The sequence below is a fragment of the Triticum aestivum genome, chromosome 4A (genome assembly GCF_018294505.1).
Source record: "Triticum aestivum cultivar Chinese Spring chromosome 4A, IWGSC CS RefSeq v2.1, whole genome shotgun sequence".
Taxonomy (NCBI): domain Eukaryota; kingdom Viridiplantae; phylum Streptophyta; class Magnoliopsida; order Poales; family Poaceae; genus Triticum; species Triticum aestivum.
Window position 1 is genome coordinate 657,774,435 of NC_057803.1, and position 20,738 is coordinate 657,795,172.

General features: G+C 44.6%; 1 protein-coding gene and 2 non-coding genes across 3 annotated transcripts; 1 reads left to right on the forward strand and 2 right to left on the reverse strand.

Moving 5' to 3' along the window:
* Positions 1-697: 697 nt before the first annotated feature.
* Positions 698-768, reverse strand: TRNAG-CCC (transfer RNA glycine (anticodon CCC)). Its single transcript has one exon. It is a non-coding gene; the product is annotated as a tRNA-Gly (tRNA).
* Positions 769-836: 68 nt separating this feature from the next.
* Positions 837-909, reverse strand: TRNAA-AGC (transfer RNA alanine (anticodon AGC)). The gene has a single exon. It is a non-coding gene; the product is annotated as a tRNA-Ala (tRNA).
* Positions 910-15,327: 14,418 nt separating this feature from the next.
* Positions 15,328-16,811, forward strand: LOC123082922 (probable CCR4-associated factor 1 homolog 11). The gene has a single exon (XM_044505120.1). The coding sequence runs from the start codon at positions 15,401-15,403 to the stop codon at positions 16,721-16,723; it is 1,323 nt and encodes a 440-aa protein (XP_044361055.1). The 5' UTR covers positions 15,328-15,400; the 3' UTR covers positions 16,724-16,811.
* Positions 16,812-20,738: the final 3,927 nt, after the last annotated feature.

The window sequence follows — 20,738 nt, forward strand, 5'->3', positions numbered from 1 at the left end:
TATTTGGATCTTTCATGTTCAGTGCATGCTTTGGTCCTGCTGATTTCGGCAACTGGCCGCTCCTGTGCTTTGTGTGGAGATATCTTTTATGTTATGCATATTTCGGAAGCTGCATGTCATTTTGATGCTCAGCAGCATGGTTTTGTGTCTGATCATCACTACAGTGGCAAGTGATTTGATCACTACTATCAATGTTATGTGTCTGATTTGCTACATCAATACGACTACTGTTTCTGTTTTCTGGCAAGTACGGACTTTGTTCCATTGACTTCCAACCATTTCGGAGAAAAGGGCTTGGCTTTTGGTTTTGTTTCCAGTTTCTTTTTGGGGGGGTAGTAGGAATGAATTAGTTATGAACTTGATTGATCAGCTTGTAAGTATTGCTAGTTGGGCTTTTTCTTTGCTGCTGCTTCAGTGACCAGGATTTGTGTTGGCTGGCGTTATTTTTCTGTAAGGCTGCTGTTACATTTCTTTGTGTTTGTGCTCCTCATAGTGGAACCTGGTCTTGTTCCTTTTATTTTACCCAAAACAATGGACCAGGTACATAGCTTGCATGGTCACAGATTCACTATGATGTTTCCATTATCTATCTACAAAAATGTTGATATTTTGGCCCATTCAGACGGTGACAGTTTCCGCAACAACACCTCTAGATTTACTGTATAAAAGAACTTAAACTTACAAAAAATAACAAAAATGCGCATCCAGGGAATCGAACCCTGGTCAGTACCGTGGGAGGGTACTATGATACCACTACACCAGATGCGCTTCCGTGGTGTTTAGTATTCGCATTCTAATATTAAATCTGCAAAGGAAAAAACATAGAAAAAAAGGAATGGAGAAGTGGGGTATCGATCCCCATACCTCTCGCATGCTAAGCGAGCGCTCTACCATCTGAGCTACATCCCCTCTTGTGATTCTTGTCCGAGTCGTGCTTACTTTTGCAATGTGCGGGACCTTTTTCCCCCCTTTGCAGAGGCGGACCTCATGTTTGTGTTTGTGTTTGTGCTCCAGCACCGACCAGAAAATAAATCAAAAAGGTCTGAAAAATATGACGAGTCAAAGACTTAGAAAAAGATTATAACACAAACTTCTGAGGTTTATTGAATATAGAAAGAAAATAAAAATGTAGTGGTGGATGCTCTCTCAAGGAGGGATACCACTCATACTATCAATTGTCATTCCATCACCACTATTGTCCTTGATTGGCTTGATGATATCAAGCAGAGTTATAGCTGATGCTCACAAACACTAAGTTGTCTGTTATCGCAACGAGTATACCTCGCTGACCGAGACTAGTCTAGAGCGCGCAACGACATCGGACACAACTAGGTTGAAGTAGATATCATGCCCTCATCTTCCAGTGGCTTACCCACGGAGACCATCTTGTCGCCTGAGTACTTTCAACTTGTTCATGTAGTCAGAGATGGATGGAGCCCTTGTGTGTAGTAGCTAGGGCATTGCGGGTGTTTACGACGCAAGCTTTAATTTGTCTCATGTCGAGAAGATGCCCTCGATGGCCTTCAATGTGCGTGCCGCAATAGGTTGGGTGATGACCGCTGCAAGCATGCCGCGAGAGAGCTACGTGGGTGTTTATAGAGTGAGTTTATTTAAGTCAGGAAGATGTTCCTAATGGCCTTCCATGTGCGCAACACAATCGGCTGGGTGATTACCACTGCAAGCATGTTGCAAGAGAGCTAGGACGATGCATGTGTTTATGGAGCGGGTTTTATCCGAGTTAGCCATGACTTTGGTTGGATGCAACACACTAGATGGATACAAAGTGGAATGGCTCGTGATACCATGTGAGATTTTGTGTAAGCGTTTGTACTTCCCCAAGGAGGCTATGTGGATTGTATTTATAACACTATTCACATGTCAGTTACAATAAATCTTCCCAGATCACGGCTTTGATAGCTGAGGGAACTGGTTTAAACTATGTGCAATACCTTATCTCTATGAATCAAGTTGTTCTTATTGTAACTGCAAGATTATATAGGTAGATTGTAACGAATTCCAACACAAGAAGTTGCCTCTGACGTTGATCCCACTCCTCAATTCTTTCTCCACAATGGCATCCTCAAGTACAACAATAGGTTTTATGTTGGTACATCTAATGTACCAACAGAAACAAGTACCATTCTTCTACATTAGGTGGTCATTCGGGATAAGAGCTACTTATCAGAGGATCAAAAGGATTCTCTATTGGCAAAAGCTAAAAGCTATAGTTGAAACATTTGTCCCTCAGTGCCCTAGTTGTCAAACCACAAAATTTGAACATATTCATCCTCCCAGTAAACTTTAACATCTATCAGCTCCTCCTATTGCTTGGTATCACATTAGAATGGACTTTGTCACTTGTCTTCTGAAATCTGAGGAGGGAGTAGTTGTTTGTGTGAAAAGTATGCTCACCTCCTACCATTAGCACTCCCCTACACTACTCAGAGTGTCTTCCTGGTTATGATGGAGAAAGTCACAGAGTTACATAGCATTCCTTAAATCTTTGAGTTAACTCTATCAAGAACTTTTCCAATGTGTGAAGGTGCAACGATGTATCAACACAACATCACGACCGCAACCAGACGAAACAAATAAAAAGAGTTAACAAATGTGCCAAGTCCTATCTGCGTTGCATGGTTTTCGAGGAGCCAAAATACAGGGTGAACTGGCTCCCACTAGTTGAACTGTGGTACAACAACTCTTACCACTTCTCACTGAAAACAACTCCTTTTGATGCCTTATATGGTTATAAACCTCCCCAAATGACCATTTATGACAGTGCACAAATGGTTGCTCAGTTCAGAACAAATAATGAACAAGCCCAAAGTAGAATGAAATACTTCACAAATATGAAAAAGGACTGAAGATCTTTCTCTATGGGTGATCATGTTTGCCTAAAGATGCAACCTTACTGTTAAAATTATTTTGGATTGAGAGGACATCTCAAACTTCGATCCAAATCTCCTGGTGGATCTAAGATTTCTCCTAGAGTTACTGTGGGCGTAGAAGCGAGCATGTCGCCTCAATGATGCCTTCAAGAAGGAAGCAATGCTCGCAGGAACCGCCATCGTCTGCCCTGGCCACAACCAGAAGCAAGACCATAGCCCAACATTATTTCATCGCCTCATGCCCGATCCAGACCCAACTAAACCGTCGCCACTTGAAGGAAGATATCGAAGAACTGGACACTTATATGACAAATGTGCAAGTTCACATAACGAGCAAAGACGAGATGAGGGAAGATCTACAACTCAATTTCCTTTTCATCGTTATCATCTAAGACACTGTTTATCTTCCTCTCAGTTTAAACTATGGTTGTTAATTACCATGTCTAAGTACTTAATGTACAAGTAGATTGGCCTCACGCTGAGTGAGGCAAGAAGAAAGACCATAGTACCTGCTCTAGTTAGGATATAGGGTTTCTCTTATTTGATATACGACGTGGTGTCTTCTAGTAAATCAAGAGTAGAATCCAAATTCGCCAAATTATCAACCTGAACTGTGTGTGATCTTGCGTGAGTCTCTTAGTATTTGTGACCCGAGGTTCACAACCCCACCAGAAAAATGCTATTTCCTCCTTTTTTTAACGGAATAGATAAATCCCGAACATTCGGAATTTAAGCATGTCAGCCCGAACGTTTTTTGATGGCAACTTTAGTTGCTACGAGGTGGCAACTTTAGTTGTTAACACATGGCAACTTTGTTCCAGTTCAATTTTTTGTCAGAAAATTGGCATGTTTGTCAACATCGCCTTAACTAAAGTTGCCATAAAAAGAGTTCGGATTAGCATGCTTAAAAATCAAACGTTCGGGACTTATTGAGGTCTTTTTTAATACTATGTTAGCTTTTATCATTGGGATGTTTTTTTTCGAAAGGGCTTAAGGCCCTATATTAAGAATCACAGGTCCTTACAAACACACACATACAAATAATAAAATTACATTTAACTCTTGGGGGGGGGGGGGGGGGGGTTGCAAAAGTGGTCTTTTTCTCCCGCATCCATCAATGGTGCACTGTGAGCATTGCTCGGTACCGACTCTGGGCCTCTGCCTCAGCGGAGACAACTTTTTAAAACTCACAAGCTGGTAGAAGTAGCGATCGAAAAGTCATGGATGTATACTAGGAGATACCGATGGTAGCGACCTTCAAAGCAAATTGCTGCCTAGGAGAACAAAATAACGATAAGGGCCTATAGCAACTCCGAATACCATGAAAGACAGACGAATCTAGACAGATCCACCATAAACCTAAACCAATCGGGTCCTGGGAGACCAACCGGAAACATGGCTCCACACGCCTTCCGCCGATAAGGACACCAACGGAATGAAGTCCATTATTCCGCCTCAATTCAACGTATTCAGCTGAATAGCTATTATTTTTGCCAAAAAAAAGCCATATATAGTGTATATCATATGTATGTACAAAAAAAATGAAATTGTTTTTTTTTTGAGAAATCGGAAAAACTAAATTGATACAATAAACGTGCTAGATAACGAATTCAGGTAAAAAACGGAGGCTATCCCTCACAACCCATGCCATGGCCCATAGGCCCAAAACTCTTTAGCTGCAATTGCGCGCACGCATAAATCACTGCGGAATATCCTATGTGACGCACGCTGCGGCAAACTGTCGAGGAAACGCACAGGTTCAGGCGCGGGCGACATAATCTGAGCCCGGCCCGTTAGCGGTTAAGTAGGGGCGGGTGGGTTCTCCCGGTTTTGGGAACCTTCTAGAAGGTTCCCCGAATCGGTTTTTTTCCTATTGTTTATCTGGCTGGTTTTCTTATAGATTTTTTCTTTTTCGTTTATGTTTTTCTTCTCTTTCTTTTTTTTATTTTCGTTTTGGTTTTGTCTTTCCTGTTTCTTTCTTCTTTTTTCATTTCTTTCCTTTTTCAGTTTCTTTCTTCAAAAATTCGGAAATTTTAAAAATGTATAGAATTCAAAAATATTTGCAAATTTGAAAATATGTTCAGGGTTTTCAAAAAAAAAGTTCATGTTTTCAAAAAAATGGTCAAAATTTTGAAAATATGTTCTTATTTTCAGAAAATGTTCGCTTTAAAATATAGTTTGGAACTTCCAAAAAACGTACCAGTTATTCTATATTCCTAAAATTGTTCACAAGTTACAAAATTGTTCATGTTTCCATTTTTTTAGGAGTTTCAAAAAATGTTCCAGCTTTGAAAATTGTACCCATTTTCAATAAATGTTTGGGTTTTCAACATTGTCCATGTTTTTAAAAAAAATCAAGAGATTTAGAAAATGTTCCCATTTTCAAAATTTGTTCCAGAGTTTAAAAAATGTTCGTCTTTTCCAATTATGTTTGCAAATTTTTTTCGGGAGTTTAACATGTTCCCGTTGTCAATAAATGTGTGTGTTTTCAAAATTGTTCCTGTTTTCTAAAAAAATGAAGAGTTTGATAAAATGTTCGCATTTTCCAAATTTGTTCCCGAGTTTAAAAAATGTTCGTGTGTTCTAATTTTGTCCACGTTTATTATTTTCTTCGGAGTTTAAAATGTTCCCATTTTCAAAAAATGTTTTTGTTTTCAAAATTGTTCGTGTTTTTATAAAAAACTCAAGAGTTTTCACAAAATGTTTCCATTTTCCAAATATGTTCCAGAGTTTAAAAAAGTTTTTGTTTTCAATAATTGTTCGCATTTTTTATTTTGTTCCGGAGTTTAAAATGTTCCCGTTTTCAAAAAACGTTTGTGCTTTCAAAATTATTCGTATTTTTTTAAAAAAAATCAGGAGTTTGGAAAATGTTACCATTTTCAAAATTTGTTCTGGAGTATAAAAAAATCTTCGTGTATTTAAAAATTATTTGCGTTTTAATATTTTGTTCAGCAGTTTAAAATGTTCCCATTTTCATAAAAAATTAACTTTTTCCATTTTTTCTCGGAATTTCAAGAATACCTGATTTTAATTTTTTCGTAGATCCTAAATATGATCGTACTTTTGAATTTGTTCAAAGTTTTAAAGAATATTCCTGTTTTGCAAACTTCATTCAAAGTTTTGAAAATATGTTCCGGTTTCTCAAAATTGATCAATGATTAAAAAAATGTTCGCACGCGCACACGACTGCATGCACTGCTGGGCGGCGCGACGCGGTGCATCCTCCAGATTCCAGCGGCACGACTTCCAACCCTTGCTCCCTCTGATACTGATCTTTGCACGCATAGGTCTTCATTTTTGAAGCTCTAGGTTCAACCAGCAGTACGTATTCTCTGTTCATCGAAAATAGATGTATAGATGTGTTCATGTGGCCTAATAAATTACGACTATTAAAATTGGGATCTAGGGTTACTCCTCTTGTTGGTTCTTTTTTTTCGAGAAAATTTTCGATCTATTCATCTTCAATCATGACAGTACAACGGGGAGACCATTTGGGGACGCTGGAAGCGTGTACACAGGGAGGAGCGCGAGGAGCGTGCTATGGTGCAGTACGCCGGCGTCAAGCATGCCATGTTCAGGGTGCCCACTCCGCCTAACAGTGGGAGTGAATTGTCCAACCGCAAAACCGCCTTCGTCGGCATCCTCCAAAACACAATGATGCCCAAGAAACGCGGTCCCGACGGCAGCCAGGAATTCATCATCAACATGAACAGTGCTAGTTCTGAGAGTGTGGACTTTTCTGCTTGTAAAAGATTGTGTATTGGGAGACTTGAGGTTGTAGTTGGGATAGATGGTATAGTCACTCATGTAACTAAGGAAGTAGATGGGGGAGAGGAAGTGAATCAAGGAAAAAAAGAGAATCTGTAGGGGAGGGGAGAGTTGTTGGTGAGATCACTAAGGAGCTACCGACCATGGGGCTGTCGGTCAACTGACGGGCGCGGATGTGAGCGCCCGTTAGGAGCCATGAAAATACTTAGTTGAAACTGTCGGGGTTTGGGTCAACCTCACACAGTTCAGGAGCTAGTGTGTCTCTCTAAGACGCACCAACCCAATGTTATCTTTCTCTCCGAGACAAGGAAAAATAAAGATTATGTCGAGCGTTTGCGTTATCGATTGGGTATGAGTAATGCTTTTACCTATTGTTCTCCAGGGAAAGGTGGTGGTCTTGCGGTGTTCTGGGATGATTCTTATACTATACAGTTGAACAAATATGGGGAGCATTTCATTGATATGTTTATCTGTACTGCTAATGGAGCAAAGTGGAGAAGCACCTTTATCTATGGAGAGCCTAAGGCTAGTCAAAGGTACGTCATGTGGGAACTTTTGCGGAGAATTAAGCCTATGGGTTCTGGTCCTTGGTTCATGGTTGGAGATTTCAATGAAACAATGTGGCAAAATGAATATTTTTTCCGGAATAAGAGGTCCAATTCTTTGATGGCTGATTTTAGGAGTGTGCTCTCTGATTGTAATCTTTTTGACTTGGGGTTTCATGGTACGCCATGGACTTATGACAACAAGCAATAGGGTTCCAAAAATGTTAGAGTAAGATTGGACAGAGCTGCTGCAAGTCCTCAATGGTCGGCACTATTTCCGGAGTGCATGGTTTCTCATATTATTAGCTCAAGATCTGACCATTGCCCTCTGCTCATTCAACTTACGGGGTTGCCTCGGCAAGGTAAAATTGTTAAACAGCTTAAATACGAGGCATACTGGGAGAGGGAAGGAGTGGTGTTAGAACAGCATATTAAATTTTGCTGGAACGAAGGTATGTATATTGATGATTTGAAGGCCGTGGCTTCTAAGCTCAAGAGAATGCTAGGAAAATTGCATGATTGGAGTCGAAAATATATTGGTTATCTTCCTAGAAAGCTTGATTTGGCTAGGAGCAGACTCAAGGTGCTTTATAACAGGAATGATCATGCCGCAGTGATGGAGAAAAAAGATCTTCTCAAGGAAATGGATGAGTTGCTCTATAAAGAGGACATGTTATGGAAACAGAGGTCGCGGATTGATAAAATTAGATGGGGAGATCGGAATACAAAATTCTTTAGAGCTAAGGCTACTTGGAGAGCAAAGGAAATTTTTATATCTAGCCTGAAAAGGAATGATGGCACGGTTACAGAGGATGTGGCGGAAATTCATAGCATCACTAATTCGGCTTTTAAAAAGTTTTATACTGGCGATGGTATGGTTGATCCCTCTCTGATTATTCCATTGGTAAAACCTCTTGTCAGTGAGGACATGAATAGTGAATTATGCAAACTGTTTACGGATCAGGAAATTAGTGATGCTCTCTTTCAAATTGGGCCGCTTAAAGCTCCAGGTCCTGATGGCTTTCCAGCAAGATTTTTTCAGCGCAATTGGGGAGTGTTGAAGGAGGACATTATTCTTGCAGTTAAAAAGTTCTTGATACTGGTATGATGCCGGAAGGTGTTAATGATACGGTAATTGTTCTTGTACCAAAGGTAAAGAACCCCCAATCGATCAAAGAATTTCGGCCTATCAGCCTCTGCAATGTCATTTATAAAATTATCTCAAAGTGCCTAGTGAACAGATTGAGGCCGCTCCTTGATGGTATGATCTCTCCAACACAAAGTGCTTTTATTCCTGGGAGACTGATATCTGATAATGCGCTTATTGCGTTTGAGCGTATGCACTCTTTGAGCACTCTTAAGGATGGGCGGGGTGAGTTTTGTGCGTATAAACTTGATCTAGCTAAGGCATATGATAGAGTGGATTGGAATTTTCTGAACTGTATGTTGAGTGCGCTCGGGTTTGCGAGAGGATGGATAAAGTGGATTATGATCTGTGTTACCTCGGTGAAATTCTCTGTTCGCTTCAACGGCCAACTCTTGGAGACATTTACGCCATCATGTGGTATCAGGCAAGGAGACCCTCTATCTCCTTATTTATTCTTGTTCATGGCCGAGGCTCTCTCTGTGTTGCTACAGGATGCGTGTAATAGAGGAGCTCTGCTGGAATTCAAGGTGAACAGGCAAGCGCCGGGTATTTCACATCTTTTGTTTGCAGATGACTGTCTTTTATTTTTCAAGGGAGCCATTGATCAAGCATTGACAATTAAAAATATTATTTCAACCTATGAGAAAGGGACTGGCCAATTGTTGAGCCCAGATAAATGCTCTATCATGTTTGGTAAAAAATATAGTATGGAAGTTCAAGTGTCTGTTATGGTAATTTTGTGCATTACCGCGGAAGGATTTGAGGACAAATATCTTGGTTTACCGGTGCCTCAAGGTCGAATGAAGGCAGGCAAATTTCAATCCACTAAGGACAAAGCTCTCAAAATTCTGTCGGAATGGATAGAGAAATATGCTTCTTGTGGGGCGAAAGAAACGTTGATTAAATCTGTTCTGCAAGCTCTTCCTGTATACGCTATGGGTATTTTTAAATTCCCGGCGTCTCTGTGCGAGGAATTATCTCAGATTATAAGGAATTTCTGGTGGGGGGATGAGGAAAACAGAAGGAAAACTCACTGGTTGGCTTGAGATAAGATGACAAAGCCTAAAGCGGAGGGTGGTATGGGTTTTCGGGATCTCAGATTATTTAAGCAGGCTCTTTTAGCAAAGCAGGCATGGAGGCCGGTGGTGAATCCGGAATCTCTGTGTGCCAGAGTGATCAAGGCAAAATATTATCCACAGGGGCATATTTTAGACACAGCTTTCCCGCAGTCGGCTTCTCTCACATGGCAAGGTATTTTGCATGGATTGGAGCTGCTTAAATCCGGAGTTATTTGGAGAGTGTGTGATGGGGCTAATATACATATTTGGAGAGATAATTGGCTTCCTAGAGCTTCTGGACTTAAAATCTCTGCAAGGAAGAATAGAACTAGAGTCAAATGGGTTGAGGAATTGTTCATGAGTGGAGAAAGGAGATGGGATGAGGAGCTGGTTAGGCATTTATTTTACCCTTATGATGCGGATGAGATTTTGAGGTTGCGGATCCAATCAAATGGGGAGGCGGATTTTGTTGCTTGGCATTATGAAAAGTCAGGGATATTCTCAGTTAGGAGTGCGTACAAGTTAGCGCTCACCCTTAAGGATAAAAAAGAGGATGAGGGGCAATCCAGTGAGGCGGTAGGGATGGAGAGGAAAATTTGGGATATTATTTGGAAGGCAAACATTCCTTAGAAGATTCGTATTTTTGCATGGAGGGTTGCTTGCAATAGCTTGGCCGTACATATTAATAGAGTGGCGCATCATCAAGCCTCTGTTAGTACGTGTTCTATTTGTGGCATGGAGGATGAAAATACCTTTCATGCGCTTGTCTCGTGCCCGAAGGCGCGTGCGCTTCGCATGGCCATGAGGAACATTTGGGCTCTACCTGATGAGGAGGTTTTCATATATACGGGCTATGATTGGTTTATTGTTCTCCTGAGTCAATTAAACACCGCAATGTGAGACCAAATTATATTCTTATTCTGGAGGGCCTGACATTTGAGAAATGATTTGATCTTTGGTAAAGGAAAGGAATCAGTTTCAGCTTCTGCTTGCTTTGTGGAGAATTATTGGGCCTCCTTTCGTGCATATCATTCTCCGAGACCGATGGATTCTAAAAATAAAGGAAAAGGTCCGTTGGTCCGGTTTAGCGGAGTTCCTAATTCTCTGGAGGCGAGTAGTGGCTGGTCCCCGCCTCCTGCAGGATGGTTCAAGATTAATGTCGATGCTAGCTTCGTGGAGTCCATTAGAGAAGCCGGTGTGGGGGTGGTGGTCAGGGATGAGGAAGGGGAAGTTATTGTTTCGTCCTGGGATTTCATTGATGCCTGTCAAAGCGTGGAGGAAGCGGAGCTTAGGGCTTGCATTGCTGGTCTCTATATAGGTATTTCTCTTCATAATCCTGTAATTTTAGAGACTGATTGCGCTTTTGTGGTAGCGTCTCTTGCATCGGGGGACTATGATAGGTCTGCTATGCGTGACCTGAAGATGAAAGCGTTGAGCATCTTGAAGTTGATCAACAATCTTCAATTGTCAAAGATTAGCCGTTCGGCCAATATGGTGGCACATTTAATCGCTAAGTATAGCTTTGACAATAGATTAGATTGTATTCTTGTAATTGACGTACCGCCCTGTGTGGTGAATATTGTATCGAATGAGTGTACTGGTGTGGCTGGTTAATTAATATAAGGTGGTGTTCAAAAAAAAATCAAGACAGTACAACGAATACCAAAAATAATAGAAATTACATCCAGATCCGTAGACCACCTAGCGAAGACTACCAGCACTTAAGCGAGCCGAAGGCGCACCGCCATCATCGCCCCTCCGTCGCCGGAGTCGGGCACAACTTTCTGTAGTAGACAGTCGGGAAGTCATCGTGCTAAGGCCCCATAGGACCAGCGCACCAGAACATCAACCGCCGTAGAGGAAGAATAACGTAGATCAGAAAGATCCAATCCGAAGACACACAAACATAGACGAACAATGACGAGATCCGAGCAAATCCACCAAAGATAGTTCCGCCGGAGACACACCTCCACACGCCCACCAACGGTGCTAGACGCACCATCGGAACGGGGGCTAGACAGGGAGACCTTTATTCCATCTTCAGGGAGCCGCCACCATCTCATCTTTCTGAGTAGGACACAAACCCTAGCAAAACTGAAAGAAACAACTAAAAACGGAGCCCTCCCGCCGGCCCTTGCCAAGATCCACCACACCCCATGGCCCTAGGGCCACTGGAGAGGAGGCGGACCTGCAGCGGCGCCGGTAGGAGGTAGAAACCCTAGCTTTTGTGGAGGAGGAGGTGGCGACGGCTATGACGTTTGCAAGGCATCCACAGCCGGTGTGTTGTGTATGCCCTCCTCTTGTTGGTTCTTAGTTGAACTAAATTCACCTTGCTAATTATACGTTGGTTATTGATTTCTCTCTATATCTCATGATGCTCAGTTTTTCTAATATGTTTTTAAGAAGGTCAGAAGAAAAGATGGGTAAAATTACTTGAATGGTTGCTTGGTTACATTCACCGAAAAAGATTTTTTTTTCTTGCAAGTTAAGGAAAGGGACAAAGCATCAAGGATCAGCGAGTTATCATGTGACTGTAATCCATAAGTTTTCTTTTATCATTTGTTATATTCTATCTCTATCTCTATATATCTTAGACAGTTTTGCTAGAACTCATCTAGATGAGATATAATTTGGTGTCATTCAACTTTTATAGCCATTGGATGTGATGCTATAAGATTAAGGATGGCAATGGGTCGGGTTTGGACCGGGTTGTAAAATATCAAATCCATATCCATATCCATGAAGATAGTCTTTGCCCAACCATGAAAATATCCATGGGTGAAAAATTGTGTCCATGTCCAAACCCGTCGGATATCCATACCCATTGGGTATCCATTGGGTCCTCTCGAGACATATAAATAAGACATAATACAATGTTAACATAAGCTCTTCCAGTCTTCACCTCGTGGCAGGCTAGACCTCACTTACGGTAAACATCAACTTATGGTAAATCAACGCCCACTAACAACCAATATCATTTAGGATTTTTTTTCTAATAGATGAGAATGACGAGTCATTTAACAAGGAGATAAAAATAAGAGAAGGGGTGTTGGAATATGTTATGGATGGGACTGAATGTCAACTATTAAAAGTTACGACGGGGATTGTGCAATTTCTTTTGCATGTTTTAGATAACAAAGTGTAAAATTGCAGCGGGGCATGTGACTGTGGGGTAGGGATAGCGATATTTTCCCAATAAGGCATACTATCGGGTCGGGTTTGGATATATCCACGGGGACAAGATTATATCCATGTCCTGCCCATGAGCAATCGGGTCGGGTTTGGGCGCCACCCATGGACACAAAAGCATATCCAAACCCTATCCATTCGGGTCGGATATCCATGGGTATCCATGTCCATGGATAAATTTGCCATCCTTATATAAGATGCGTGTGTGCTGATGTGAATTGTATCTGTTCTTATTTTCAAAGTGAATGAGACCAAATTATACTTCATCTGAATGAGTTCTAGGTACTCCCCATCTTAGATGTTGCTATTTTGATATGTTGAACAAATAGTATTTCTATTTGGTGGATAATTTGAAGTTATGATCAATTTTGTGAATCTATTATATTATGTTATATCTTCATGTATTATCCAGTTTGTATAACTAGAATCAGTCATATACGCCTGCCAAACAAGGCTTTAGTCTTAAAAAAACAGCCTTTGAAATTTCAAATACACACTCTTGAAATCATGGGTTTGCCCCTGACCGATGCCCTCTTCTCCGATGACTTAGCCAGGCTAGGCCAGGCCGCCATTGAAGATCGCCGTGTTGGATCCCTCTAGCCGCTGCCGGCTTCACCAACACTATTGTCGAGCACTGCCTGACAAAGACCGCCGCTCGAGCCCTCATCTCCTTCCTCGTCCGTAGTAGCCCTCCCACACCTCCACAATAGGCCGCCCTCGACCAGGACCTCCCGCGGGCGAAGCACCGCGTCGGCCAAAGGAGAAGAGGATGGGTGGCGGCTAGGGTTTTGGATTACAGCCTCTTCCCTTTCTCTTGCGCCGTGCATATGTAAGAACATGTTGGGTTTTAACGGGCTTATCACGGATGTTAATGTCGGTGGGATGACGTTTGACGCGTTGCTAAGGCCAAATTTGGTTTTCTTAATGAAGAAAATCGTGGGAAAACCCTTTTCCTCTCATTTTCATCTAAAAAAAAATCCAAAGCTGCACGTACCCTGAATCCCCAGATCGAAGCTTCGGTTTTTTTATTATCTATAACTAGCACACGTGCCCGTGCGTTGCAACGAGAGAAAAAAAATATCATAACCCCTACCCCTCTCGCGAACACCACCACCACCCCACACACAGTCCATGGAAGCACCTATATTTTTGCTCCTTCCCACCTCTATGAACGGTGGCCGTTCACGTGGCCACGGCGCTTCGAAAGTGATTAACCCAAGGCGACGAGGTCGGCCATCACATTATCTTTGAACCGTGCCAACAAAGCAATGTTTCTACCCTGCAAAAAAACAAAGCAACATTTATAACTTCAAAAAACTAATCTTGTGAAGGTAGATGTGTGGACCGCTCTCTGCGAGCTACTCATTGATGCACGTCGGTTGCTACAAAATAAAAATTATCTCAAAGCCAAGATGTGCCAGTTCAGTAAAATTCATACTACATCAACCTCAATGTAGTAGTAAATGAAAAAAAAAGACAATACATAATTATTTGTTACATAAATCTGAATTGTTAACAAATCATCCGGTAAAATGCAACAAAAAAAACTTTCCTTCGATGTGCCGTTAAAGATCTTCCGTAGAATGCATCAAAAAAACTCATTTCTTATCCACCGGGAATCCACGTTGTCAACCATGTCCATCCATGAGGACGTTTTCTCGGCGTGATTATTCTCTGATTATTTTCAGATTGTTGCCTAATAAGCTTTTTTTTACTCTTTTGTTGCCTAATAAGCTCATCTCACCAAGCCCGCCCGTTTATAATTAGAGAACCATAGACCACCAAGCCGCTATGCATGCAAGGCAGCACATCTCGCACGAGGCTTTCCCTATGTGCCATTCATTAAGGCACGATCTCACACCAGCCAGCATGATGGAGCACATCTCACGAGTCCGTCTTTATTTAACCAGCGTATATGCATGTCACGAGCCCGTTTTGACCAACGCAGGTAAATGCATGCCGTGCATGTATCCCTCTCCTTCCTTTATTGGCCTCTCTTTCTTATTATATCTTCTTGATCCGATTGAATGATTCTTCTAAACTCACAGTCATATATAAATTGGTAAACTTTTACTCTAAAGGAGCGAGGTGGAACTTTTTAATACTAAGCGAACTCACCACATATCACAGGATAGATATAGCTTAGTTGGTTACAACTGTGGTTTAGTTAGGAGATGTCATAGGTTTGAATCCCAGCCCTGACATTATTTTTTGCTATTTTAAGTAGCCCTAGAGCAGGCCCAACAACTGCACAAGCCCAGAAGCAATGGAGAGGAGGCGGCCCATACCAGCAAACACATACGGGAAGAGTCCTCTATGAGCAATAGATTAAATTAATACCACCTTGCCAACCATCGAAGCTTGAGACCGTACGGAGCTGCGGACGCGTTGAAACAAAAAAAACATAGCGTAGGACCACCTAAGCGGGACGAAATCAAAAATACCTATTCTCTTTAATAATATAATAGGTATAGATATAGATATACCGTGGGTTCTGATTCATTGGATCGTACAAAACCAAACCTTGGATGACGTTTTTCCTTTTTCTTTTTTGCTCTTCTAATCCGACTCCGGGTGTCGGGTGAGTCCGACTGACGCTCCCGTTGGCAGCACCGACTCGAGCTGGATCGATCGTGTCCGTTTCCTACTCAGATCCACGGTACGTGCACCGACACGCGCGTCTCTATATATTGAAATCAGACCAAACTCACGTCGCAACACAAACAGACGCGACGCCTTCCACGGCGCCAAAACGATCGAGACTCCCGCCGACACGACGACGCCACCTCCGTTCCATCAGCAGCCATGGCGCTCTCCGGCGACGGCGGCCCGGTCCTCCTCCACCCGCCCTCCGCGCTGCACCACCACGCCGTCTATCCCGGTCCCGCCCACCACCACCACCCCGGCATGGTCTGGAACCCCTTCCAGCCCACGTACGACCAGCAGCACCTCCTGCCTATGCCCATGCCCATGCCCGGGCCCATGCTGGTGCACATGCAGCCGCCGCCCGTCGACCGGTTCGCCTTCGACGCCCACGCCCACGCCCGCCGCCGCCGCCGCCGCCGCGGCGGTGTCGGCTCGAGGACGCCCTCGCCGCCCTCGTCGCCCGTGGGCCAGCCCGCCTTCGCCCGCCACGTCCACTGCGCCCCGCAGCCGCCGGCGGAGGTCGAGGTTCCCGCCGTGTGGGAATGGAACCAGGAAGACGAGACGACGCCGCTTCTCCCGCCGCACCCGGTGGTGACCATCGACACGGAGCTCCCGGGCGCGCTGCACAGCTCCGCCACGCCGTTCTACCCGAGGGGCCCCTATGAGGTGGAGGTGCGCGACGTGTGGAAGTGGAACCTGGCCGAGGAGATGGCGGCCATCACGGCGCTGCTGCCGACGCACCCGGTGGTGACCATCGACACGGAGTTCCCGGGCACGGTGTACGACTCGGCCACGCCGCGCAAACTGCGGAGCGCGAAGGAGGCCTACGCGCTCGTCAGGCGCAACGTGGACCGCCTGAAGCACCTGCTGCAGCTCGGCCTCACCCTCTCCGGGCCCGGGGGCAGCCACCCGGTGGTGTGGCAGTTCAACTTCCGGGGCTTCGACGAGAGGCGCGACCCGCACGCGCCGGAGTCCATCGCCATGCTCAAGGCCCACGGCATGGACTTCGCCAGGCTCCGCGAGGACGGCATCGACCCGGGCGACTTCACCGACGAGTTCATGCGCTCCGGCCTCAACCACCGCCGCCCGCGCCGGGGCAGAAGCGCCCCCGAGCCCCTCACGTGGGTGGCCTTCTCGGGCTCCTACGACTTCGGCTACCTCGCCAGGATGCTTTACCAACGAGGCAAGAAAGGCTTGCCGCAGAAGCTCGAGGACTTCGGAAGGCGCGTGGAGAACCTCTTCGGCCCGTGGGTGCTCGACGCCAAGTACATTGCCAAGACCTGCCGCTTGGACGGTGGCCTGGAGACGGTGGCCAACGACCTCGGCGTCCAGCGCCGCGCCGGCGTCGCCCACAACGCCGGCTCCGACAGCCTTCTCACCGCCGACGTGATGCTCTCCATTGTGTTGCGCCTCGAGGCCCCCCCCAACCCCGACTACGAAGTGCGCGAGAAACACGCCGGAAAGATCGACGGGCTCGTCTAACTGCACGTACTAGCTAGACTTGTACAAAGATATTAATTAGTACTATGTTACTAGTACTCTATAATAAAGAACCCAAGTGATTCAGTTTTCTTGCTCGTTGCATTCTTCCACGCTTGGATATGTAATTCCCTTCATCTCTTCGTTCCTTGACCACATGAACCCTGAAAAACTTAACTAGTGATGCTCGCCTCGGCGCGCCCCACCGCTTATAGAGTAGCGACAGAAAAAGACACGTACGTCGTTTATAGGTATACAAACGGCGTCGGTAGTTCAGGAGCGGATGCAGATTGTGGTCTGCATTGGCGGCATCTGGCGGGAAGGACCAGGCAGATCGGGGCGGGTGCATGCATGGTGGCCTCCGTTCATGGCCTGGCCGGGGTGGCCCAGATCGTCCGCGACTGCATAGAGTGGACGAACCCATGTCCAAGGCGGAGCTGCTCCGGCAGTCAAGCGGATTCAACCCCGGATCCCGTTCGATACAGAGACCATGAAGAGTGTGCTTGGGATTCATCCTAACAGCTCTTCTAGCATGGCGCGGTGGGGTGGCATCCCTCTCTCCATGCTCCAGTAGTGGCACCCTTCTGCCGTGGCCGGAGCGTCAGGACACATTACGGTGGGAGTGTGACTCTGGATGATCGCTGGATCTGGGCGGCTGGCTCCGGGGCATTGAAGGTGGTCTTGCAGATGCATAGGTTGTCGGTTGGATGTTTTTGGGATGGATCCGGGTGAGAACCTGGTCTTCGGCCGGTGGCCGGGGCAGGTGGTGGTGACGCCCTTGGCGTCGCTTCCTTCATGAAGGCATCATCGAGGTGTAGCTACCAACTCCTCTCGCTACCTCCAGGGGAAACCCTTGATCAAAGATCGGATGAAGGCGGCGCTCTTATGGCGTTCCCTCCTTGGGGGTTATTGTTGGAGGTGTGCATTGGCTAGAGGGACCAATGGACGGTTTTAGCGGTGGAGCGGTGTCCCATGTCACGCAACTACGATGTGGAGTCTCTGCAGCATGGCGCAGCAGGGTATCGACAATGGATGTATGATGATGGACATGCGTACACTACTAGGGAAAAGCCTATACACAGAATCTTACCAGCAGCGCTCCTAAAAATACCACGCTACTGCTATTTAGCAGCAGCGCGTTTAAACAAAACGCGCTGCTGACAGGAAAATAGCAGTAGCGCGTCCACCATAAACCGCGCTACTGCTATAATTGCCATGACCTCGCCCCCCCGCTAGTTATAGCAGTAGCGCGCTGTACTGAACAGCGCTGCTGCTATAGAAGTTAGCAGCAGCACGCTTCTAGGAAAACCTCTACTGCTAAGATCAACCCACAAGTTTAGTCCCACCTCGCTCCGTGAACAGGGTCTTTACCATTTTAAATATGTTATTTCTGAAACTACCACAACCAGTTGGTCTTCACTGAACTCTATGTGTAAAATTTGTGGCCGCAATATGAGTCCTCTCCGGTTCCTACCGGAGGGGACTCATATTGACAATTCAGATTGCACATAAAAAGATCATTGATGGCCAATGTATTTTTGCATTGACGTATTTTTTGTATAGTTACACTTAGCAGTAGCGGTTTACATGCAAAGCGCTACTGCTATTCAGATTAGCTGTAGCGCGTTTTGGCAAACGCGCTACAACTATCCCTACCTTATCCCCACGCGCACGACCGGCCCTCACTCACACTCTCACTCTCGCCCGCGTGCCGATAACCGTCGTCGTGCGTCGCCGCCGCCTTCGTCCGTCCGCCGCCGAGGTACTCCCCTCCTTCCGCCCCTCCTCCCTCCTCCCTCCGCCTGCGGCCGCCCCTCCCTCCTCCGCCGCTGCCCTCCTCCCTCCGCCTGTGGCCGCCCCTCCTCCCTCCTCCGCCGGCAGCCCTCCTCCCACCGCCCTCGACCTCACCGCCCCTAGCTACCTCTCTGTCGCCCCCCACCTCCTGCCACTAGTTAGTACTAGATTTAGTAGTAGTAGATGTTAATTTATGGTTCATAGCCAGTACTAGATGTTGCTTAGTTAGTACTAGATTTTTAGTAGTAGTAGTTGTAGTTGAACTACTTTAGTTGTAGTTGAACTAGTTTAGTAAGTAAATTAAGAAACTAGTTGAACTAGTTGAATTAATGGAACTAATGTGTTTTTAGTAAGATAATTAATATAACTAGTTGAACTACTTTATTTTTAGAAAGAACTAGTTTTTTTTCTATTTATAGTAAGTCTATATTTAGTAAGAACTAGTTGAATTAATAAAACTAGTTGAACATGTCATATTTGTTGTTATTTTTTAGTTTAAGCAATTATTCGGGATGTATTAGTGATAACTTATATGGTTTCAGGTGACCACCGTCGTCCCAGTCATCGACCCCCTCCGACATCCTCGCCGTCGTCCCAGTCACCGACCCCCTCCGACATCGAGGTGAGACCAGCCAAATATCCTTGTATATCTTGTGTTGTTGCTCAAATAGGATATGTGGTTGCCCAAGTGGCCGTTCATGTTCAGTTTACATCTCCGAGTGGCCTATGTTTTGCCGGAGTGTTGATTAATTTCCGTTCCGGCAAATTTCAGGCGCTCGATATGTCCTTTTTTAGCAAAGGTCATGCCGGATTTTTTCGTGAATTCTGGCATGACTTGTGCTAAAATATGTACAAGTTTAATCTTTGAATTATGAATGTAGGAAATGTCGTACTCGGACGACGACAGTCTCCCGGGGGAGTGTAGCTGGTGCCACGACGATCGAGGTATGTGCGACAGGTTCGTTCGGCTGGACGAAGATCGGCGCTTCACCATTAAGCTCGAGGAGACCTTCGATTGTGAAACGGTACGCAACAACGACAAGTGTTTTTTTCGTAATTAAGCATGACTTCAACTATTTCAACGTCTAATTTTCATATTTTACAATTCGACTAGCTTATCCCATGCCATGCAAGACGCTATGTCTTGGAGAGGATGGGTTTTGAAGACCATGAAAATTTCGAAACAAAGAAAATACACCTAAGGACCCATCATGATATGGATTTTGAAGTAAATCTGTGCAATGCTCAGAGCGTAACCCATTTTGGTTGCCAAAATTGGGAAGCACTTTGCAAAATGTATGGTTTTTATGAGGGTATGATTGTCACCATGGATCTTGGTGATCCTGACATCGAGCAAGACAATATGGACATTTGGGTCCTTGTTGATACGCTTCCGATTGTACCGCTATGTGAGTTTCTCAAACATAGTTATTAACTAATTTATATTGTTTATTTCAAAATAGTTGATAGCTTATTTCCATTGACAGCTTATTTTGATTCTTCAAAGACTGTGCGGAAGATGGTAGATAAAACCCACTACACCGATGGCACCGAATTAACGTATAAGGAGAAAAATCATCTGATCGCATTTTGTACTCTTCTTGAGAATTACAATAACTATTATCGAACTCCTCCAAATTATGGTGAATACGTGCCACTAGTGCATGTGTTGAACCACGGTAACTTCTCTGGAGATACCCTGGTAAGATTTTTTACTATTACGACATCCGTGCATCTTTTGCATACTTCTAAAACTAGTACATCATTGCTAACTACGAAGTTATTATTATGTTTTTCAACAGAAACTCCCGATGGATTGTGTGCCTCATCTGATGTCTCTGCATGGTCGCCTCTCAGTTCTGAACATACTGCCAGGTAAATCTACGGAGCTCACCTGTGCATATCGGATTTCTAAAACCCGTGAACACATGTTCATCAAAGAATGGAAGAAATGTATGGACATTCGCAAGGAGGTTCTTGGAAGTAACATTCAGCGAAAGGCAAGAATTGGAGACAGGCTAATCTCCATTCTCCATAATGGAGAGTCAGGGGCTATCTTGTTTTTTGCTATTTTACCTTAGAAAATGTAGTAGGTCTTAATCGAATGTAATAGGTCCTATGAGGTACAATATGTTTATTATGTGGTAATGTGTTAGAGTTGATAATGAGGAGTACTTGTGATTACGACTAGTGACCAATTTGCTATGTGATGTCATTGATGAAA